At 43.3% G+C, this 22,500-nt stretch overlaps 1 protein-coding gene across 1 annotated transcript in view; it reads left to right on the top strand.

Moving 5' to 3' along the window:
• The window catches only part of LOC135213281 (putative glutathione-specific gamma-glutamylcyclotransferase 2), a 120,095-nt gene that overhangs the window by 18,574 nt on the left and 79,021 nt on the right, over positions 1-22,500 (top strand). The window contains exon 2 of the mRNA XM_064247262.1: positions 19,546-19,587. Within this exon, the coding sequence (XP_064103332.1) occupies positions 19,546-19,587 (42 nt within the window). The remainder of the gene's footprint in view (positions 1-19,545; positions 19,588-22,500) is intronic.

The raw sequence follows: 22,500 nt of genomic DNA on the forward strand, positions 1-22,500 counted from the left end.
AGCTACTCGGTCCTCATTCTCTCTCATTCTATTAGAGAGATCCTGGATTGACTGTCCAGTTTGAGACAGACTGTTTGACAGTTGGGCAAACATCTGCTCGAACCGCGTTCCCAGTGCGGAAATTTGGGAGCCTACCAGCACGCCCACCTGTTCCATCACCCCTACTGAGACAGTAGAGGGATCGCAGGTGCTGGTGCTTGCTACCCCTTCCGGCATAGCCGGAGCGGAAGCAGCGGAGGCGGGAGAAGGCAGTGACTCGGTGGGAGTGCGAGCCTTCTCCTTCGAAGCCTTGCTTCTGGAACTCTTCGAATGGGAAGAGCCCGGCTTTGTCTTCACCGCATCGGCATAAGAAGTCGACGACTTCTTAGCCGAAGAAGACGAAGACGACTTCCTAGAAGTCGACTTAGGCAAGGTCTTCGGTTCTCTCTTTCCCTTCTCCTTAGGAGGTACAGAGAGAGCGGGAGAGCGACTAGGGATCTCAGATCCCGCAAAGCCTTGGAAAGAAGCAGAAGAAGAAGGGGACAGAGCCAAGATCCACCCCCAGGAGCGCCCAAGGAAAGACCTTGGCGCCACCGACATACCTACCTCAACCAACAAATCCTCCCACCTACCGCCATGGGCTCTATGTTAAGTCCAGGGCAGCGACGTCCGGAACCGACTCCTGTGAGGCTACGACCCCAAACGATTGCTGGAGTTCTTGCTGAATGGAGGCTATCAGTGGGGGCAGCGGACGAGGGGGTCGACGTAACCCGTCGACTTGCCGCGGAAGAGCTGGATGGCCAGCTTCCTATCCAAAATGTAGGGCTGGCCCTTGGCGGCGTTTTTCCCAAAGCCGCCACCCACGCTTTCAGGGTGGCGAGGGCGACTTCCCTCACGACCGCTAGCCTGAAATAAAGAAAGGTGAGATTAGCTGCCAATTGTGGAGGGGGTTAACAAACTTACGACTAGAAGTTGTTAGTAAAATCATAAGTAAGTCTATAATGGACTTACCCCATCTCCCAGCTGACCGACTAGGTCGTAGCATATAGCGCAGGCCTCAGGGTGCCAGACGATCAACTCGTTGAACGACGTGGCACAAGGGGCGTGGGACCTGCACTCGTCATGTCCACAGGGGTCATACAGCGTCGCATTACACGCTGGACCTGGCAGTTGGTACCTCCCTAGTAAGGAAAAAGTACATGAGTACCAAGTAAACTTCTTACAGCCTAACATATGCTCCGCTGGTGCCGGAGCGATAAAGTTAGATAAAACCAGAGCCCCGCCAAAATACGTGTGGTAACCAGGTTGGAAGATAGGCTATGGCTCCGCCGATGGCGGAAGCACAAGAATCAACCAACTAGGAGTGGTGGTAATGGAAACCACGACGGAAAAAGGCGGGGATGGTTGATAAAATAACAATAATAACACACAATTCATTGTAAAATATCTTAGAATTAGGGTATATATCCTTAAAATAACAGAAATAAAACAACTTCTCTCCACCCGTCTACTAGAAGAGTGCGTAGGTAAGGGTAAGCTCCCTTCCGGTAACGGCGGAGAGATATAAGGATATAGTAGGCAAGCAACCGACCACTCGTGGTGCCCACCCTGCCCGCTAGCGGAGCCAGTAACCTATAACCAAAGGTGCCCCGGCTGCGACGGAAGGCTCCTTTCGTATCGTAAGGGAGGTGGCTGAGCAATGGGGAGGGGAGGCGGAAGGTCTCGGCGAAACACGGCGGGAGCGAGAAAAGGGGGGAGGATGGCCTACTCCTCCCCGCCTCACCAACTACCCGCATGGAGACCCGGTACCTCATAGTGGTCGCCCTATACCCCCCGCTGGGAGGACCCCTGGTCACCTCCGAAAGTGTGAGAGAAGGCGATGAGGTTGTCATAACAACCAAGGGGTCCTCCAGCTCCTCCCTATATCGGAGAGGGAGGGAAGGGGCAGGGTAAGGTGCAATGGAACACGTGACCGCAAGTGGCCTAGGCCGCGAGCAACACAACCGTGGTAGGGCCACGTGAACCAAGCTGTACCAATACATGGAACAAGCACCTAGGCTAGCCTAACACCCTAAATAAATAAATAAATATACATCGAAAGTGGAAGAGACACTTTTAGTAAAAGAGAAAGAAGCCCAGGAGGAGGCAGACTGTTCCGAAAAACAGGAGACTACTCGGAGCCAGCGATAGCCGATGTAGAGCAAGAGCCGGGATGCTGGGCCGGAAATAATGATAATAGCCCTAAATACCAAGCTAGGAGAATGGTAGGAGGGCTGAACTAGCTAAGACTCGATGTAAAACAAAGAATGTGATAACGTAAGCCCATAAGTATAAGAAGTCCCAGTATGGAGGACCGGGAATTCTTACGAGGCGGCATGGCCGCCACGAGACAACCGGGGAACCGTATATGACTATTAAGAGGAAAATACTGGTACCCGGAAGATAAAACTATGGTAAAATGTTACTTATGAGTTACTTAACTTAGCCGTGGCAATAGCAGAGCGTTCCATCGTAGATATTACGAGAAAATCCAAAAAGAGGCACAAGCACAAGAAATGGCGACTTGTCGCAAGCGCTAAAATTTAAGGATGTCCGCTAGGGGCGCTGCTGTCCGTGGCGTCCTCTAGTAGTAGTAGTAGAGGCTGCATCGCCCGTTGGTATCAGCTCTCTCTTGGGGGGATTCTGACAGGAAGTTCTAATTGGTGTTTGGCTCGTGGTAGTGTTCCACACTCGCCCCTTTATCATACCGACACTTCTTTTTAAGAGTGAGCGAGTCAGTTTTACTGACATTTTCTTAATTTTGTTTTTCTCTGGTAATTTTAGGCTAATTTTACCTAGAAAGAATGATATTAAGGATACTTTCATAGGCCGACACGAGCTGAGCCCAGAAATACCGATATGCAGCTCCTCAGGCCGGGTAAACTTTGAAGTCAGCCAATTTACTCAAAACACATCAATGGTAAGAGGAAGGTATTCAAATGTACTTGGTGAAAGAAAAAAAAGTATAAAAAAATTTACCCTATCTTCCACAAGAAGTTGAAAATAACTACGTACTATTTACAACCCCTTGTGGGTCCTCTTTTACAGGAGAATCGTAAATTTTACCTACTTATATGTGTATGTTTTTTCTAATAAATAATTTTATTTTATTTTGTAAAATTATAATTACTGCTCACACAATATCAAAACAGATAATAAATAAAATCATTAACAAATTCTTAGCATATTTGTTGAAATATACTTGTGTAAATTTACTCCTTGCATAAATTTACCAAGAACGAAGATTCAGTTTTTTTTTACTTTAACATTTTTTAAAAAATTTTCTTTGCATTTTTCTTTGTAAAATTATGTTTACAACTGACATACTATCGTAAAAGACGAACAAAAAACAATAGCAACCCCTTGGTATATTTACGAGCAAATTTACAAAAAAGACATCATGTGAGACAGATGTAATACATTACCCCTTGAAGTTAGAAGGAGAACTGAAGTCCTGAGTGCAAGTCTTGATTTTAGCCAGTGTAAAAGTTGCCATTAGTGAATTTATGGGCTATAGAAATATTGGCACCGGTTTCCCAACCAATTCTTTCCAAATCAATGACGCTTGATATTGCTTATCTACATGATCAATCTGTCCACCACCCCAAACCTGTACTACTACTCACGAGGATCAATCCATTCATTAAGGGTTAAAAATATATATACTTAGTATTCTTCAAAATTTTCTGTCTGTAATATTCTTCAATTGTTTTGGTTAACCAGTCCTAAGATAGTAAAACCAGAGAAAATGATATAAAAGTGTTGTACTGTTTTTTTACTGATCTGTACTCTTAACAATGATGAGTCCTACATGATAGTGAAGTCCTGAAGACATGACAAAGCCTCTAGTTATGCTTCCTATAATAGAATTATTGTGTGCACTATTGAGTTTCAACATGCATGCTCAAGGTATAATGAGATTGCAGTGAATTTACTTTTTTCACATTTCGGATGTGTATACTGTCAAGGTTCACTAGGCCAGCTGATGTTTTATCACTTAAAAAACACGAAATCACAGTGTTTCACTTGCCACTAGTACATTAAATACTGTACTCAAATAAGCAGTTAAATATCACTGTTGTTGCTATGAGGCTGCTTCTGATGGCAGGGATAGAGTAGTTGTAGAGGTAGGTGAGCAAGAGATTGAGAATTAAGTTAGGTGTTACATGTTGAGGCTGTTACAGGTTCTGATAAATTGTGGGAAAATTATGCTGTTGTTGATGTGCTTGCATAAACTTTGGACTCATTCATTTGTTCTTTTGCTAAACTTGTGGATGAGTAAAGGGCCATTAAATCTTGTGCTCTCATGCACGACTGTTGTTCAGCAGACTTAATTAATGTCATGGTCATTCAGAAAGATTGTTATGGGAACTTCCTGATCAGTTATAACCCAAGCACCAATTATTTTGTTGCGAGTCTCAAGCTGTTGTGATGCACTAGGTCTTGGATGTTTGCAGACATTAAAATCCTAAAAAAAGATCCAACCCCCTTCCTCCTCTCAGTGTCCTAGAAATCATATGAAAAGGCATTCTACATATAAGTTTTATTTTAAAATTTACAAATCAAGTCTTCATAAATCATAATTGTTCATACGCGAACAAACCTTCGGTCTTAACAATAGGATAATTTCTAGCACCTAGCTGGATCCGGTTAAAAAGCAGATGAAAGCAGGAATCTTGTGATATCTGGCGACACATGCGTAGATCAGGTGAAGAGTGGTCAAGGACCACTCACCTACGCCACCGCGTCAGTCTTCCCAAACACAGAGGGGCGGCTAGAATTGATTGATTGATTGTGTCTATTAAACCTGGCGTCCCAACATCTAGGTAATTGACACCGAAATAAATTAAATAAAAAAATTAAATTAAATTTCATATAAAAATATCTATAAATATATGTATATAAAAATTTTGTTCATATATAAAAATTCTTACATAGACATTCTATGTATAATTTAAATTTGGTTGAGGAGGCCCGCCTCCCCCATAAATTTGTATAACTGCTCTATTTGACAATCCTTTCCAAGAATTGTAGCTAGGATAAAATTACCTACTCTGTCACGACCCCAAGACAGGAACCTATGTCTCAAATTCCCGAATCTGGGACATTCAATCAACAAATGTTTCACAGTCAAGGGCACAGTACAGTTCTCGCAAAACTGAGGATTTTCACGGGACATTAAGAACCCATGGGTGAGTTTTGTATGTCCAGTCTTCAATCTGCACAACATCGTTTCTTGTCTCCTTGGCATATATGGATATGACCAAGGAGACACTGATGATATGATACTGCACATTTTTTGATTACTTAAGATATCCTCCCACTGGGACTGCCAACATTTTTTAATTTTCTGACCTACTGGAGGATATAAATCTTGATATGGTAGTAGGCATCTTGTGGGTTCTGGGGAGTTGACTGCCGACTTTGCAAGTTGGTCAGCTTTCTCATTCCCAGCCATCCCAATAAGGGAAGGCACCCAACAAAACTTTATTTCTTTCCCTCTTCTTTTCAGTAAAAGCAGCCATTTCAATATATTGAAAATCAGAGGGTTTAAAAGGTTAAAAGGTTCCAGTGACTGAAGAACACTTCTTGAGTCACTGTATATGATAAAATTATTTTCATTCCGAATAAAAATTCCTTTTAAAGCCTTTAAAACTGCATATAATTCTGCTGTAAAAATCGATGCAACAGGTGATAACCTGCCACTTCTCTCTAAATCAGGGAAGGCTACTCCAAAGCCGACGCCAGCGTCTGACTTTGAGCCAACCATGAAAACTGCAGTGGAATTATCATGTTGCAAGGAGTGTTCTAAAAATATTGACCGCATGGCCTCACTGGACAATTCTTTCTAGTGAAATTAAAATATCTACAGAATTTTACCTCTGGGAAGTTCCAGGGGGGACTAACTGAATATTTTGCTCGTAAAATCTCGATCCTTGGCATATTTAATTTACGGACAATGACATTTACTCTAAAAGCGAATGGATGAGGTTGCTTGGGGTGACTTTCATAAAACTGCCAATGCCTTTCATTTTTGTACATGCAACTTCCCCGGCAGATATATACTTAGCTTATGTCTCTGACGTCCGACAGAAATTCGAATTTCGCGGCACACGCTGCAGGTAGGTCAGGTGATCTACCCCCCTGCCGCTGGGTGGCAGGAATAGGAACCATTCCCGTTCTAGAACCAGATTTTCTCTGTCGCGGTAGTGTCAACATATGTTGTTGCTACCTCCTGACTTGATTTTCGTTTTTCATCGCCATCGATCTTGTGGGCTGTCTTTTGCAGGGAAGTACTGGGTCTTTGGTTCGGCATACGCTTTTATTAACTTTTTAATGAATTTGGCTTCGAAAATTTCGAAGAATATATGACGTGTAACTACCGAAATTTTCGGTAGACACTCACATAGTTTGCAAGAAAGGGAAATATTAATATTTATTCATTAATACGTGTAATAAGTGTTAGAATTGATTGAGGAAATATACTGACTTCCTACTTTAGGGAGTCAGTATAGCATGTAACTAGATACGTTTCTTTTAAAAGTTTTTTGGATACTCGTACAAACGAGCAATTAGAGTATGTATTAACAGTACTAGTATTGTTGCATCCTCATCACCTTCTTACTTCGCAGAAACTTCAAATTCATAATTGCAATTTGAAGACAAGGATTGTGGCTCAAAATGCGAGCTATTAAAAGGTAAGAAGTGATTACTAGTGTTCCCCATTGCAGTGGAGGGTGCGTCTGATCGGCTCTGTCTCGCTCTCAGGCCTAGACCTCTTTCAAGCTCCCAAGCCCAGGGGAGAAGGAATGTCGAAAGCCGTAAGGAGGTTTCAGAGAATCCCCACCGGTCAGGCGTCCCCTCGGCAGGTTCTGTAGAGCGTCCCAGACTGCCAAGGATAGCCATTGAAAAGGCATCCTTAAAAAAGTGGTCTCTTCATCTTACATCCGAAAAGACGAAGAATGTATATGTTTGGAGTTTGGATGATCTAGCGCGTTCTCTGAAAACTAAGAGAACACTGAGCAAGAGCCAGCCAGGAAGCTGCGTTCCAGCAAGCTAGGTGAGCCACGTTTACAAAGCAGCCAGCAGCGAGCGGCGTTCCAGAAAACAGATAGCGCGAGCCGTGGTTTCCTAACAACCTAACGCGAGCCGCGTTCCTACAAACCAAACGCGAGCCCGTTCTAGCAACTGAGTGCGAGCCGCGTTCTTAGAAATTTTCTTGGCACAAGGCGCCTTCAAAGAGAGAAGCGCCAGCCTGGCCGCAAATTGCGCCAGAAAAAACAGCGGCTAGAGCAAGGAGCCTTATAGTACAGTGGCAATCAGAACGATCCTTCCATTGAACGTTTCCGGGCAAGAGGCTCTTTCTAAAAGGGGTCTAGTAGGTGCTCGGAACTATCAGGGCGCACGGGACCTTCCACGCAAGCGGAACGTTCCAGGAGCGAGTCTCCTTTCTAGCGTGCGGAGCATTCCAGGCGCGCGGAACTATCCAGGCGCGCGGAACTATCCAGGCGCTAGGCGCAAGGAGCCAGGCGCCAGAATATTCCAAATCTTCTTATGAGAGAGAGGTCAGTCGCGAGGCTCCTCTTTGAGTTTTTAACTTGAGCAACTTTCCCCTGGCAAAGGTGCAAGATTTCGCACAGGCGGCCGTCGCTTTTGTCAAAAGGATTCTGATACTAAGAGAAGCCATTTTTTCATTATTCAGAAGACTCCTGTGTTTGGCAGTTCCTCTCAATGCGGACTCTCTCCTTTATTCATGCTCTTACCTCGTTATGAAGAGGCAAGAGCTTTGGGAGTTTTTCTTATAAGAATCTCATCGATGTTTGGGTATGATGGCGGATAGGAAATATCTACTTCCTTCCGTAAACCCTACAGATGAACAGGAATTCTGTCTCTTCCGCGATTTATGAGGAAATCACGAAGATTTAAAGAGTTCCTGGATTAACTTCCTTCCTTAAGGAGATATATATACTCTTTCTATCGTTCTATTAACGAAAAGAACGAAGACAGTAAAAATTTTTCCTTTCTCTATCTGCCTCGGCAGGGAAAGAAGGTAGTAGAGTATCTGCTGTATGAGAATACGATACGGCAAATCATAAGCACATACCGTAGTTACTTCTTTGCTGAGCAACTCAATTACCAGTATCCTTCCACGAATTTCCTAGGAAGGACTATGCTTAAAGGGATTGTTAAGACAACACCTACTTAGCTTCTAGATTTATCGAAGTCTTGTTTCGCTTAAATATGCATTAATAAGAACTTCCTGAAGTTCGATAATAATTTTATAAGATTCCTTTATTTAATGGAGTAGCTGGCAACTCTGGAAGAGTAAGGCCAGACGGCTAACGGAGACTGCTATCGCGCCTTAGAGACCAACGCAGTAACATGTAGGTGTCGGTCATGAGTGGTCGGTTACATGTCTCTCTCCTGCGGGATGGAATAACTAACCGTGTCTCTCCCCTACAATCGCGGTTTTAGCCTCGGATTGAGGGGATAGTTAAGCAAACATAAATAAAATATTGTCTGCCTTTTGCTAAGAAGCTTTCAATAAGAAAGATATTACAACATTTCAATGCTGTTTACCGTAGGTAACATTATTAAAGGATTCTAACGCAGCGGAACTCTATATTATATGATGCTCTCATGCTTACGAAAGCATGGCTATTAGAGTACATGCTTAGTGAGAAGATGAATGTAGTAGAAGAGAATTCACTTTAAGACTACGGTATGGTCAAGTCTTATGCACATACCGAGGTTAACTACAGAATTCCTAGTATCCTTACAAAGGTTTCCTAGATTAATGCTGTTTACCACAATGTGACAGTATTATAAAGGATTCTAATACGGCAGAGCACGATATGATATAATTCTCTCATCCTTTCGAGAAACGCACACAACCTTTTTAGAATCGGATATTGCTCAAGAGAAGATGGGTGAGTCGGATGGGAAACATTCTCTTAGTGGCAGAAGAGAAGTTGTTCCCTGAATGGACTATACTACGTATATAAAAGTTTTTTCCTACTAAGAACGGAATTAACACGTGAAGGATGTCGGGTACCATAAAGGCACAGATGTTCTGGCACATAACCTTAAAAGAACTAGAAGGAAGCGCCAGCCTGGCGCAAAGCGTCAGAAGCGCCAGCCTGGCGCAAATTGCGCCAGAAGCGCCAGCCTGGCGCAATGCGCCAGAAGCACCATCTAAGATATTTTCTCGTTTTAGCGAGTTATTAACCTAAGAGTCCAGTAGTGGTTGGTTTGGTGTTTGCTTCTCACCTCGGTGGTCGCGGGTTCGATTCTCGGCCGTTCCATTGAGGAGTGAGAGATGTGGATTTCTGGTGATAGAAGTTCATTCTCGACGTGGTTCGGAAGTCACGTAAAAACACCATACAAACAAACAAACAAACCAGTAGCCTCTCGGAGGCTCGGTAACGGCAAGATTCGTTCCTGATTTCGTTACCCATTTAATCGGAAAGGGGTCGCTTACAAGGAATGATGAAATGATTTATTTTAATCACTTAGGCCAATTCCACGACTCTCTCATATCGCAAAGAGCATCGAGAATCTCTTTTTTCGCCCCTGTTCGCGTTAACAAAAGAGAACCTATTTGGGAACAGACACGGAACGTAACGATCCTTAAGAGGTTCGATGCAAGATTTTGCATGTCCGTGAGAACCTTCTCGATCGAAGATAATAACTGTTAACGTATGTCTAACATTTATTGAAAAGAGTTTTGAGAACCTGCGGAAAGTCTTCTTCATAGATCTCTTCGCAAGGTAGAAGACGAACAGGCTTCCTATAGACTGCTTCCTTTTCCTCGAACCAAGAGAGGTAGCAGTATACGACATCTTTAATTTAAAGAAGGGGAATAAACTTTAGTCTTTTTTCCCCTAGTTATAAATTCTTAACAGATATTAAGATAAATGGGCGTCAAAGGAAGAGAGGATGAATGCCTCATTTTGGCCTTAGAGAGGTTGGATTCACAGAAGTCACGTTCTTCTCACAGCATGTTTCGTAAGGCTTTTCAAAGAGTATCTGGATATTCTATCAGAATCTATTATAAATAGACCTGAAAAACCTCTCCACTCTGAGTCCTGTTCCGGCGTGCAGACCTGACCAGAAGTGGACATGAATGAGAGGATTTTTCAAGGTAAATGACAATAGTCATGGCTAAGACATAGAATTGCTGCAGATCGTGCTAGATGGAATGAGGAAACTGTCCTCTTCCGATACCTCTGTGAACCACATAGCGAGGTTCTTTCTTCACTTTCAGAGGGAAGAATCACCTAGGTATATATCTGCTATCAAAGAACGCAGTAAAAGGCTATACTCTGTCTCTACAAGGGGAATTAGAGATAACAGAGGATTAAGATCTTCGGGATCTTATACGATACCGCAATACGACAAGAGTAGGATATCATGTACTTCGAATGGGATCTTTTTGTGGCCACAGATTCCGTGTTCCGACAAAATGGAACTGTTCCTCATCAAACTTCTTTGAGAAAGTTTATGAAGGAATTCTTTGTTTCTCTTAGCCCTAAACGACCAAGAAGACAAGTGAATTTTTTGTTGCATTGGAATCTCGCATCAGATTCAATGGAGACTTGGCAATGGGTTCTTGCCAGCATAGTATGTCTGGCAAAAGAACTAAAACCCTCTATTCCTGACGCAACGCTTTCAGATAGAAGTTTCGTTGCCCAGGCAGGGTACTTACTTTTTCATCTACAGGAGAAGAGATGGTTTAAACGTTTGCCTACAGAGTCTTCGGGGTGCGATGAGGGCTCGAAATGCTTCCCAGAAGGTATTCAGAAGGATACAATAAGAGCTAGAAATCAGGGTTCCGCCCAATTTCAGCTCGGGAGTCTCCTTCGACTTCCAGACTCCTTCCCTTCCTTCGAGGGCAAGGTATAGGGAAGATTTCCTGGCAATGAGGAACCGTCTTCAAACTGTAAGAAGAGATCTCGTTAGCATAGGAAGTATTCACGAAGGATCCTCCTCGGAGGAAGACTCTTCTCTCTCGTATTGTTAGATATCCTGTCGTCTACTGGATGTAGCTGACTACAATCACCTCCCCTTGCCAGGGGCCAAAAGCTCAAAGGGGAAGAATTTCTTCCACCCTTCTCCAGTCTCCTGATAGACTATGTGGTTGTTCAGGACTCTCGGACAATGTAGCGCCACCAGGCGCCCAAATGCCAATAGGCGAAAAAACGCTAGAGGCGGACAGTTCCAAGGAACTCTGTCATGGTCGGATACTGAGAAGGAGCGGGCCTCCAACGTGGCGCAAATGCGCCAGAGGCGAACAAATCGGACAGATATAAGAGTGTCCGATGTGGACATCGCCAGACAGCCTAGAGACTCTTCCGAGCTCGAAGCTCCAGCAAGTGTGGAGGAGCCAAGCCAGGCGCGAGGCGCCAGCCAGGCGCCATCCAGGTGCCAGGCTCCTTCAAGGCTAGGCTCCAGTCAGGATTGAGGATCCATCCAGGCGCAAGGCTCCTTCCAGTAAAGAGAAACCTAAAGCTCTGTCATGTAAGTGGGCTAGTCCCCATTGATATGATACAGGTAAGGCTCTGCCATGTAAGTGGGTCAGCCCCCATTGGCACGATCCGAGAAGGCTCTGTCGTGTAAGCGGGCTAGCCCCCATTGACATGATCCAGAAGGGTTTGTCAGTCATAGGTCCCTACCTCGCTGAAACTCTTGAGGCATGCAGAATCATAGACAGTAATCATGAAGTCTTCTGCCAGGCTCCAGGCGCAAGGCGCCAGCCAGACGCAAGGCTCCAGCCAGGTGCGAGGCGCTAGCCAGGAAAGAGGAGCCAATCAGGCGCCAGCCATGCGCGAGGCTCCAGCCAGGCTCTAGGCGCCATTCAGGCGCAAGGCTCCAGCCAGGCACGAGGCGCTAGACAGGCGCTAGGCGCCTGCCAGGCACGAAGCGCTAGCCAGGCTCCAGGCTTCACCCAGAAGAGATCTATATCAAAGAATGCCCTGGCCTTCTTTGAGACAATGTGATCTCCTAAGCACTTGACAAGTGCATTGATGATTCCTTCAAACACCTGAGAATTAAAAGCGCATGAAGTGCGAGCTTTTCCGAATTCTTGTTCTTTCCTTAACAATATGTCATAAGGACATATTAGCTGTCACATACGGGAGATGCAACTCTGTGTTGACTTCCCATATCCGAAGGATGTCAAGATAACCTACGAGAGATCCTTCTCTCTTGGTTGATACGTGTCTGCGGATACATTGCTGGGATAGGGAGCCGATACTGATCCTTAACTAGTGAGTTGAATTTTATTTAACGTTGTGTTTTTTCTTTGGGTTGTTTGAAAGGAGTTTGTAGATAACTCTTTTCAACTTAAGCACTAACCCTCGTGTTAGGATCAGGTGATCGGGATCGGTGTTGTGCTCCTTAATTATGCCACTAGGCATAGGCATATTGTCATGTAAGAGGCTCTGTCGAGTAAATGGATAAGACCCCATCGACAGACCCACAAGAACTCTTAGCCATAGGTCACATCCTCGCTGAGGCTCTTGAGGCGAAGCAGATTCCTAGGCATTAGCCATGGAATCTTCTGCCTGAACAAGTAGGAACCAAGGTTTTATTTATTTATTACCTACAACGTATGTTGTTTACCTGTCTATTCAGTAAATAGTTGTCTCTTACCCACCACCAAGGGTGTCAATCAGCTAAGTATATATCTGCCGGGGAAGTTGCATGTACAAAAATGATATTGTTAGAATACAATAAAGTTTTGTACATACTTACCCGGCAGATATATACGATGAATGGCCCACCCAGCCTCCCCTCAGGAGACAGGTGGAAGAGAAAATCTGGTTCTAGAACGGGAATGGTTCCTATTCCTGCCACCCAGCGGCAGGGGGGTAGATCACCTGACCTACCTGCAGCGTGTGCCGCGAAATTCGAATTTCTGTTAGAGACATAAGCTAAGTATATATCTGCCGGGTAAGTATGTACAAAACTTTATTGTATTCTAACAATATCATTTCTCATACTAATGCTGGTTAAATTGTTAGGTAGCCTCTGGAATCTATACCAGCTCCGAACCAGCAGACGCTTGTAATGAAGATCCAGTGGCACCTCATCAGCATCTATAAGCATGCTCTCGGTGGGAGATGATTTAAATGCTCCTGTACACAACCGTATTCCTCCATGATGAATTGACTTAAGCATTTTAAGGCTATTTGGCTTCGCAGAAGTGTACACCTCACACCCATAACTTAATTTTGAAAAGAGCAAGGCTTTATATAATCTCAACATCTGAGTTTGGTCTGCACCCCACGAAGTGTGAGACAGGACTTTCAGCAAATTTATTGCTTTCAAGCATTTTGCCTTAATATATTTCAGATGTGGAATCCAGGTCAGCTTGCTATCAAAAATCAACCCTAGAAACCTTGTTTCACCAACACATGGAATTCTCTGCCTAAGTATGAATAAATCTGGATCAGGATGGATTCCCCTTATACGACAAAAGTGCATGGTTACTATTTTACTGGCAGAAAATCTAAAACCATTAACCTCAGCCCACTTTACTATATTATCAATGCAGAGCTGAAGGCGGCAGCGTTCAGCCACTGCCATCCTTGATGCTGCAAAGGAAATCGACAGGTCATCAACAAAAAGGGTATATATTATATCTGGGGGAATTATTATAGAAACCCCATTGATTACCAAGGCGAACAAGGTTACACTTAAAACACTTTCTTGTGGTACTTCTTCTTGATTGAATACATCTGACATTGTTGCTCCAACATGAACCTGAAATAGCCTATTTTTTAAAAAAGCCTTAATAAACAGGGGCAAATTGCCTCTCAGGTTACATTCATAAAGGACCCTCAAAATGCCATATCTCCATGTTGTATCATAAGCCTTCTCTAGATCAAAGAAAACAGTGATGTGATGCTGCTTGTCGGCAAAAGCTTCACATATTGAAGATTCCATTCGTACCAATACATCAGTTGTGGAGTGCATACTCCGAATACCACACTGAGCAGGCGACAGATATTTACCTCTTTCCAAGTACCACATCAATTGTGTGTTCACCATTTTTTCCATGATCTTACACAAACAAGATGTCAATGCAATAGGACGGTAATTTTCTGTCTTGAATGGATCTTTTCCAGGTTTCACTAATGGCAGTAATTTTAATTTCTCCCAAAGCTTGGGGAAGATATGTTCTCGGTAAATTCTGTTTATTAGGCTTAATATGAAAAGTCTGGGCAGTATAATGTTAAGACCTCAGGTTTGTAGCTATGAAAAATACAAATTGTCTTAGAAAATTTGTCATTTGTTCATACGCGAACAAACCTTCGGTTTTAACAAAAGGATAGACTCATACTTGGAGGGAGGTATAAGACATCCTAAACTGACTGGGGGCCTACACACCAGTCCAGCTACCAGAAGAAATGACTTCTGGAGAGGAACTAAAGCCTGTTGAGAAGCTAGATAAATTGATATCTAACCACTCAGACCCTGAGTGACGTACAATTATATATGGCATGGGACAACCATTGTATAGGGAACCAAAGAGAGACTTTGACTGTCCAATAGCAAACCAATACACCAGGGTTTTAACTACTCCCAACTCCTCCTTGCCAAGGAGTGGAGCATATGCTACCGAATAGAGGGTTTGATATTTGTATATTAAGCGACCACACTATCAGTAAGACTACCTTACTCACCTGTATCAGACCAGTCCAGCGAATGACGTGTCTATTCCTTAACCCGCCTGAAGGAAGAAGAAAAGGTACACGAGAAAGGAGGAGACCAGCCAACTCACTCATTCTCTCATCCACACAATCATCTTAGGTAAGATACAAAAGTGCCCTGTTAAGTGGCAACTATGAGTTACACAACCTGTTGGTCAGCCACCACAGGACCCAGGGAAAACTTGTCTGCAGGTCTGTGGGCAACATCCTTAAGATAGAAAGAGGTGAATGTGGACTGGCGTAACCAAGTACGTACCAGCGCTCAGCACTATGTGTAGCTAAGTTCTTTTTGAAAGCCAGAGAGGGACCAATACACCTAACATCATGTGCTGTAGCTTGCACAAGCATGGTGGTGGAATCATCAAGAGTCAAGTATGCCTGTCTGATGGCTTCCCGTATCCAAAAAGAGATAGTATTCTTAGACACCTCTTTCCTTGTACGGCCTGTGCTAACAAAAAGTCTGTGGCAGCCTGGTCTAAGGTGCTGAGTCCTTTTAAGATAGCAATGCAGGGCCCAGACAGAGCACAACAAAAGCTCTTGAGCATCACCACCCACAAAGTCATTCAGTGATGGAATGGAAAACGAAGTGAACCTGTCATCATGCACAGAGGGATTTTGGGTCTTGGCCACGAATTCCGGGACAAATTCGAAGGACACCGACCCCCAACCCCATGGTGTGCTTCACATCATAGCTCAGACCGTGGGGCTCTCTTACCTTCTTGGAAGATGCCAAGGCCAGAGGGAAAACGGTCTTGAGCGTCAGGTTCCTGTCAGATGAGCGACGCAAGGGCTCAAATGGACTCTTAGTGAAGCTCGTGAGAACCAAGGAAACATCCCACGTCAGAGGCTTGAGCTCTCTAGGAGAACTCGACTGCTCAAACCCCTTAACTAGCAAGGAAAGTTCCCAGGAAGAGATGTCAATACCACTGAGGCGTAACACCAAACTCAGGGCCACCCTGTAGCCTCTAATGGCAGAAACGGACAAACATTTCTCGTCCCTGAGGAAGGTTAAAAAGTCTGCTATTCACTGAATAGAGGTCGTGAGTGGAGAAAACCCCATTTACGACACCAATCACAGTAGATCGCCCATTTGCCTTGGTAAACTGTGGAGGTCGACTTTCTGAGGCTGCTGGACAAATGCCTAGCTGTTCTCTGAGAAAAGCCTCTCGCTCGGAGGAGATACTTGATAGCCTCCAACCGTGAAGAGACAGGGATTCTACTGATTGGTGGAACCTTTCCTCATGGGGCTGACACAGGAGATGTCGTCAAGGGAGAATTTCCCTCGGAACCTCTGACAACAACGACAGCAGATCTGGGAACCATTCTGCCTGAGGCCACAGAAGGGCTACCAAAGTCATCCTGAGACTGTGAACTCATTAGCCTGTTCAGAACTTGACGGATCAAACAAAACGGAGGGAAGGCATACACCTCCAGGTTGTCCCAGGGATGTTGGAATGCGTCCTCTGCTAATGCTAAAGGATCTGGGACCACTGAACAGAATATCTCCAGCTCCCTGTAGAAGCAAGTTGCAAAAAGGTCCAGCATGGGTCTCCCCCAAACCTGGAAAAGCTTGTCTGCTACCACTTGATGAAGGGACCCCTCTGTGCCTAGGATCTGATCCCGACGACTGAGTTTGTCTGCGCTAAATGAACCCCCCAACCTGCGAATGAGGCATCTGAGAACAGAAGGAAGTCTGGTGGAAGAGAATGCAGATGGACACCCTTCGAAAGATTCTGGTCGTCCAGCCACCAATGGTTCCAGAGACAGAGGAACCTTTAACAGGGGTGAGTCCCCTGCTGGAGACCAGAATTCTCCCAGTCTCCATTGCAGAGACCGAAGATGAAGACACCCATGAGAGACCAGCTTCTCCAGGGAAGACAACACTCCCAGAAGAACCTGCCATTGATGAGCTGACTGATGTGGTTCCGACAGGAAGTTGTGCCACCACCTGCAACTTCTCCAATCTCTGATCCGACGGGAAAACTTTGGCACTGTCGTATTGATGAACATGCCCAGGTAGAGAATCCTTTGGCTGGGTACGAGGTTCGACTTTTCCTGGTTGACTACAATTCCCAGTTCCAGACAGAACCGGAGTAAACAATCCCTGTCCTGCAGCAGCTTTTCCCTGGACACTGCCAAGACCAACCAATTGTCAAGGTACCTCAGCAAACGGATCCCCTGAGCATGGGCCCAACTTGACATGCGAGAAGACCCTTGTGAACACTTGAGGGGCTGTTGTCAGCCCAAAGCATAGGACTTTGAACTTGAAGACCTTGTCCCCAAGAGAGAAGTGAAGGAACTTCCTGGACATTGGGTGAACAGGGATTTGGAAGTATGAGTCCCTTAAGTCTATCGACAGCATGAAGGACATCTACCACCCACTTTTCTGCCCCATAACTCTGCCACTTGGCCCAATGGCCCACCAGGCACAGGAAAGGGAGAGGCGCCTAACCCTTTACCTCTGCCCCTTGGGCCCCTTCTTGGTTTAAAGGAATGAGAGCAAAAGGGACGTTGATCCTCTGACCTAGGTTGAGTAAAACGGGAAGGCCCTGCCGAACTCAAATTCCTCGACAGTCTACCAGGCGACGCTCTTCTTGACTGCTGCTGGATAGGGGGATGAGGAGGAACCAAACGTCTCTGAGGACGAGAGACTGACTTAGACATGGCCTGGTGCACCAGTCTGTCTTTGATGTCAGCCCGGCTCCAGTCTATCACATTCTCGAGCTCAGTCCGAGGAAACAAATATTGGGACTCCAACAGATCTCTGTTCCTCAATGCCAGCAAGGACTCCGTGTCAACTGATCTCTCCATCCTAGACAAAGCCGTCACTCTTCTAATCAGAAGGTTAGCTCATAAATTAACACTGGGGTGAGCCATATAAGAAAACGCCTTGCCTCCGGACTGCAACAGACTGGCAAGCGACGATGCACTCGCCAACCTTTCCGGGGACCTGTCAGAAGGTATCTTGGCAATGACCACAGACCAGAAGTCCAGCCAAGAAACCGTCGGCATCATGGAGGCTGCTGTAGATTCCAATGCTGAGGCATCTTGCGGAGACAAGGACTGAGCCACGGACCTCACCTGCTCCAAAGTCAATCCTGGGTTCAGGCGAATGACGTCTGGGTTAAGATGGCACGACATAAAAAATGCAGAGTTCGTAGCATAGTACTTCCTATGTCTTGTGAGAGGCGGGGGTAGTAGCTTGGCAGAGCCCCTAGAGCGAAGCAAACCATCCCTGTCTGAAACAGAGGTGTTAACCTTTTGCAAGACCGACTGGACGTGCCCCGAAAGGGAAGCTGAAGAGATGATTTGGGATCCTGAGTAGCTCCCACCAAGGCTTCCAAGCAAAACGTAGTGTAAGATGACCAAGCCTTAGTCCTACTTTCCAAATTGTTGAACCCACAAATGAGATCAACAACTTCCGAAAAGGAAGAAAAAAAAACTCTTGTGTGTCTCCCTCCTCCTGCTCCAGCAACGGAGACTGACGATGAGAAGGATGTGTAGGCTTCTCTAAGGCACCTTCCCCATTAAAATTAACTGGGCGGCAGAGATGATGTCACAGCTGAGAGAGGCAGTGCAGAGAAGACGACTGGGAGTGACGTCACAAGCGATGATGATGTCATGGTTTCCCCTCGGTGTGAAGGGGAATCAGACGCCACTGGCGGAGGAACACAACGATGGATCCTGTGACGTCATCAACGGGGCTGACGCCGTGGGTTCCCTCTGACTCGAAGAAGCGGCAACAGTCACTGGTGGAGCAATACAAGAAGGCTGACCTCGGCTACCCATGAAGGCGAGGCGGGGAGGAGGGGGGATGGCCTGGCCAGCCTGAGGAGGGGGGTAGCGAGCCTTATAAAGTGCACTAGCAACCCCTCCAAGGACGGGGGAGCCCCTAGCCCGAGAGTCTTCCAAATCGCCGCCATCTTGGACGCCTCCGACTCTGGAATAAATGAGAATGATGAAAAAGCCTCCCCCTTCCCTGGAATCAAATTAACTCCCGAGGAAGAAGGGGCGACAGTACAAAAATCAGCCTGGTGGCCTCCCAATACTTCCAGCGATGATTCAATGGAAGAAAAGGAAGGAGACACAGGAACAACGCTACTATGGGGGTTGAATACTCCAGGAGACGAAGCATTGGGAAGAGGCGAAAAACCTTCCCAAGAAGGAAGAGTCGAAACCCTTGATGCTCGGTGCTCTCTCTTGCTATAAAACGACTTCCACTGCTCTTTAGGCCATGCCAGGCATTCTGTGCAAGAATTCGTTATAGTACAAAAATTAGAATGGCACCTACTACACGTGATGTGGGGATCGGTTGCCGCCGAAACCAAAAAACGAGAACACGGAAAACCTGGAATCCCGGGGCACACACGTTGACAAGGCTGAGAAGGAGCAGAAGAAGCCATAATATCAGCCAAACACACACATACACTAAACACTAAGTGAAAAGGGCAATGAACCGGGTAAAGGCCAGGAGAGGTTGACCACGACTCTTGCCCAGGCGGTTAAAGAAAAGACTGATGCGGTAGCGTAGGTGAGTGGTCCTTGACCACTCTTCACCCAGATCTACACATGCGTTGCCAGATATGACAAGATTCCTTGCTTTCATCTGTTTTTTTACCGGATCCAGCTAGGCGCTAGAAATGATCGTATTGTTAAGACCGAAGGTTTGTTCGCATATGAACAATAAAAGTTTAAGGTATTTATTGGTCAGGGATGTGAGTACTGTACATACTGCACTTTAAAAGTTTTTATGTATATGTTATGTATATATTATATATATTTTCTTGATATTTACTTTTGTATTTTACAGCCTGGAAGAGTGGTGACACTTATACCATCAGATGACCCAGAGGTGAGTTATATGAATATTTATGTATTTTGCTGCATTTTGCATTGCCATATACTACATCAGCTTATAACTAGTCACCCTGGTACCAAGTATGTGAAACTTTTGAATTCCTGACTGGATTTATGTAGTTAAAGTTTTTATGGCAAAATTTTTTTTGACCAACTTTATGAAGTACCAGCAAAGATTTATATTTGGAGATATGTTCCACAGAAAAATCAGTGATTAGATGGAGCCACAAATGCTGAATCGCAATAAAACAGGGGTCAAATGTACACACACACACACACACACACACACACACACACACACATATATATATATATATATATATATATATATATATATATATATATATATATATATATATATATACTATATATATATATATATATATATATATATATATATATATATATATATATATATATATATATATATATATATATATATATAATATATATATATATATATATATATATATATATATATATATATATAATATATATATATATATATATATATATATATATATATATATATATATATATATATATATATATATATATATATATATATATATATATATAATATATATATATATATATATATATATAAATATATATATATATATATATATATATATATATATATATATATATATATATATACATCAGTAACCTCCCCGTTAACACGAGGGTTACGTTCCTGGAGATGTCGTGTTAGCCGAATTCGTGTTAACAGGGAAGTATTTCTCCATAAGAAATAATGGAAATAAGGGGGTTAGCGTTCCAGGGCAATGGGAAACTTAATCTATTTTGGGATTTTGCCAGAAAAAAAACCACTTTATTTATATATTTTTATATACAGGTAGTCGTCTACTTACGAACTATGCAACTTATGACAGACCGACTTTACGACAGCTACAATATAATAATATCAATAATATTTAATTTTATATTTGGCTAAAATACGTCAAGCGCGCGTTACGATACTTTTTCCCGCTACCGTCAGCGCGCTCATCTCCGAGAAATTTATGAAGAGAAGAAAAAACGGACCATTCAAACAAAACTAAGCATTTTCTGTTTATGTTAAACCAACATCTCAGTCTACCCCTGTCCCACTACTAGTAGTACTACCACGGAATCGGATGACCCGGACGATCCCCAGCCATCCACCATCAGACAATTAATTTTTTTTTTTTTTTTTTTCAAATTTCAAATGTTTCGTAATTTTTATTTTTTCTGTATGTTCATGTTTTTTCTGTACTGTAAATCAATTCTATCTATGCATTACTGTAGTTTGCCTGAAATTTATAAAGAAAAAAAATAATTTACATACTGTTAAATAAAAACTTTGTGTATTACTACGTACGTACATAGACGTGTTGGCAACAGTACAAACGGTCGCTAGAGAAAACAGCAGACGATGTTTTGTTTTATATTTTCAGAAGTAAAATTTTGTTCGAAAATGGTAAGATTCGTATTTTAGTAATTCATTTTGTATTTCTGTTTTGCAAATAAATCAAATATAATAACAAAAAAAATTATGCATTTAATTCAAACCTATAAATAAATAAAAGTATGTATATAATACGGGTAGCCGATTGTCAATGCAAATGGCGGATAAGAAAATGTAAACAGACCAGACAGATGTCTGAATGCCTGCAATAAAAATGTTAAATACAGTAATAAGAGTAAGTATCAATCAAGGAGTTCGAGCATGATAAGATTTCAATATGCTAAACGTAATAATAGGTACTATACATGCACATTTTTGGGATGATATAAAATGTATATGTAGGCTAGTAAGTTGTCAATGAAAATGCAAACGAACAAATACGTACATGTACACGCATGTGTTTGAATATGGTAAAAAGGATAAAAAGACAGCACAAACATGATTCAATTTACTCAAATATGCTGAAAGACAATTTACGACAGCTCTGCCAGAACCTAATGCCATCGTAAGTAGACGACTACCTGTAGTAAAGTACGCCACTATTATGTTAACCAATGCTAGAATATATTGGCTCTTCTCATGCGAGGGCTGGCTTCACACTGAGCCAGCAGGCAAGAGAGAGAGAGAGCGGGGAAAGGTGGGGTGAGTCAGACTCTCGCCACATCTTCCGCGCTCTTGCTCTCAGCGGAAAATTCAAATCGTGTAACATCGAATATTACGTGTTAGCAGAATTTTTCTGTATGATTTTGAACTCGTGTAAGATCGAAATCGTGTAAACAGAACTGTGTTAACGGGGAGGTTACTGTATATATATATATAATATATATATATATACATATATATATATATATATATATATATATATATATATATATATATATATATATATATATATATTTGTGTGTGTGTGTGTGCATGTGTATATATATATAAGGCGGTCCCCGGTTACGACGGTTCCGGCTTACGACGTTCCGAGGTTACGACGCTTTTTCTTAAATATTCAATGGAAAAATCCGTCCTGGGTTACAACGCTTGTTCCGAGGTTACGACGCTGACGCTTCCGACGCTCCGAGTTAACGAACGCTTTTTTACGCTTTTAAAAACGCATGCTATGATAAAAATCCTTAATAGTTTAGCACAGTATATTAATAAAAATAAGTTTTCTGGTTAGATTTCAACAAAAATTTTGAGGTTATGATGATTTTCGACACTTTATATGTCGTATTTTTCTATGTTTTTTAGTGACGCCTCATATGCGGAACTAGTTTACGAGCGAATGAATACATACTAGCTTGCGGTGCGCAAAGTTTACATATAACAGTCCAAAAGCGCAAATAATGAAAAAATCATTGCTTGTTTCCAGTAATAATAACAAAACGAAGTTTCTGGTTAGATTACAACGCAAATTCCAAGTATCCAAAGAGAGACATTATCCAGTAATTTGATCAGAGAGAGAGA

Source organism: Macrobrachium nipponense, chromosome 42, assembly GCF_015104395.2.
Source record: "Macrobrachium nipponense isolate FS-2020 chromosome 42, ASM1510439v2, whole genome shotgun sequence".
Lineage (NCBI taxonomy): Eukaryota > Metazoa > Arthropoda > Malacostraca > Decapoda > Palaemonidae > Macrobrachium > Macrobrachium nipponense.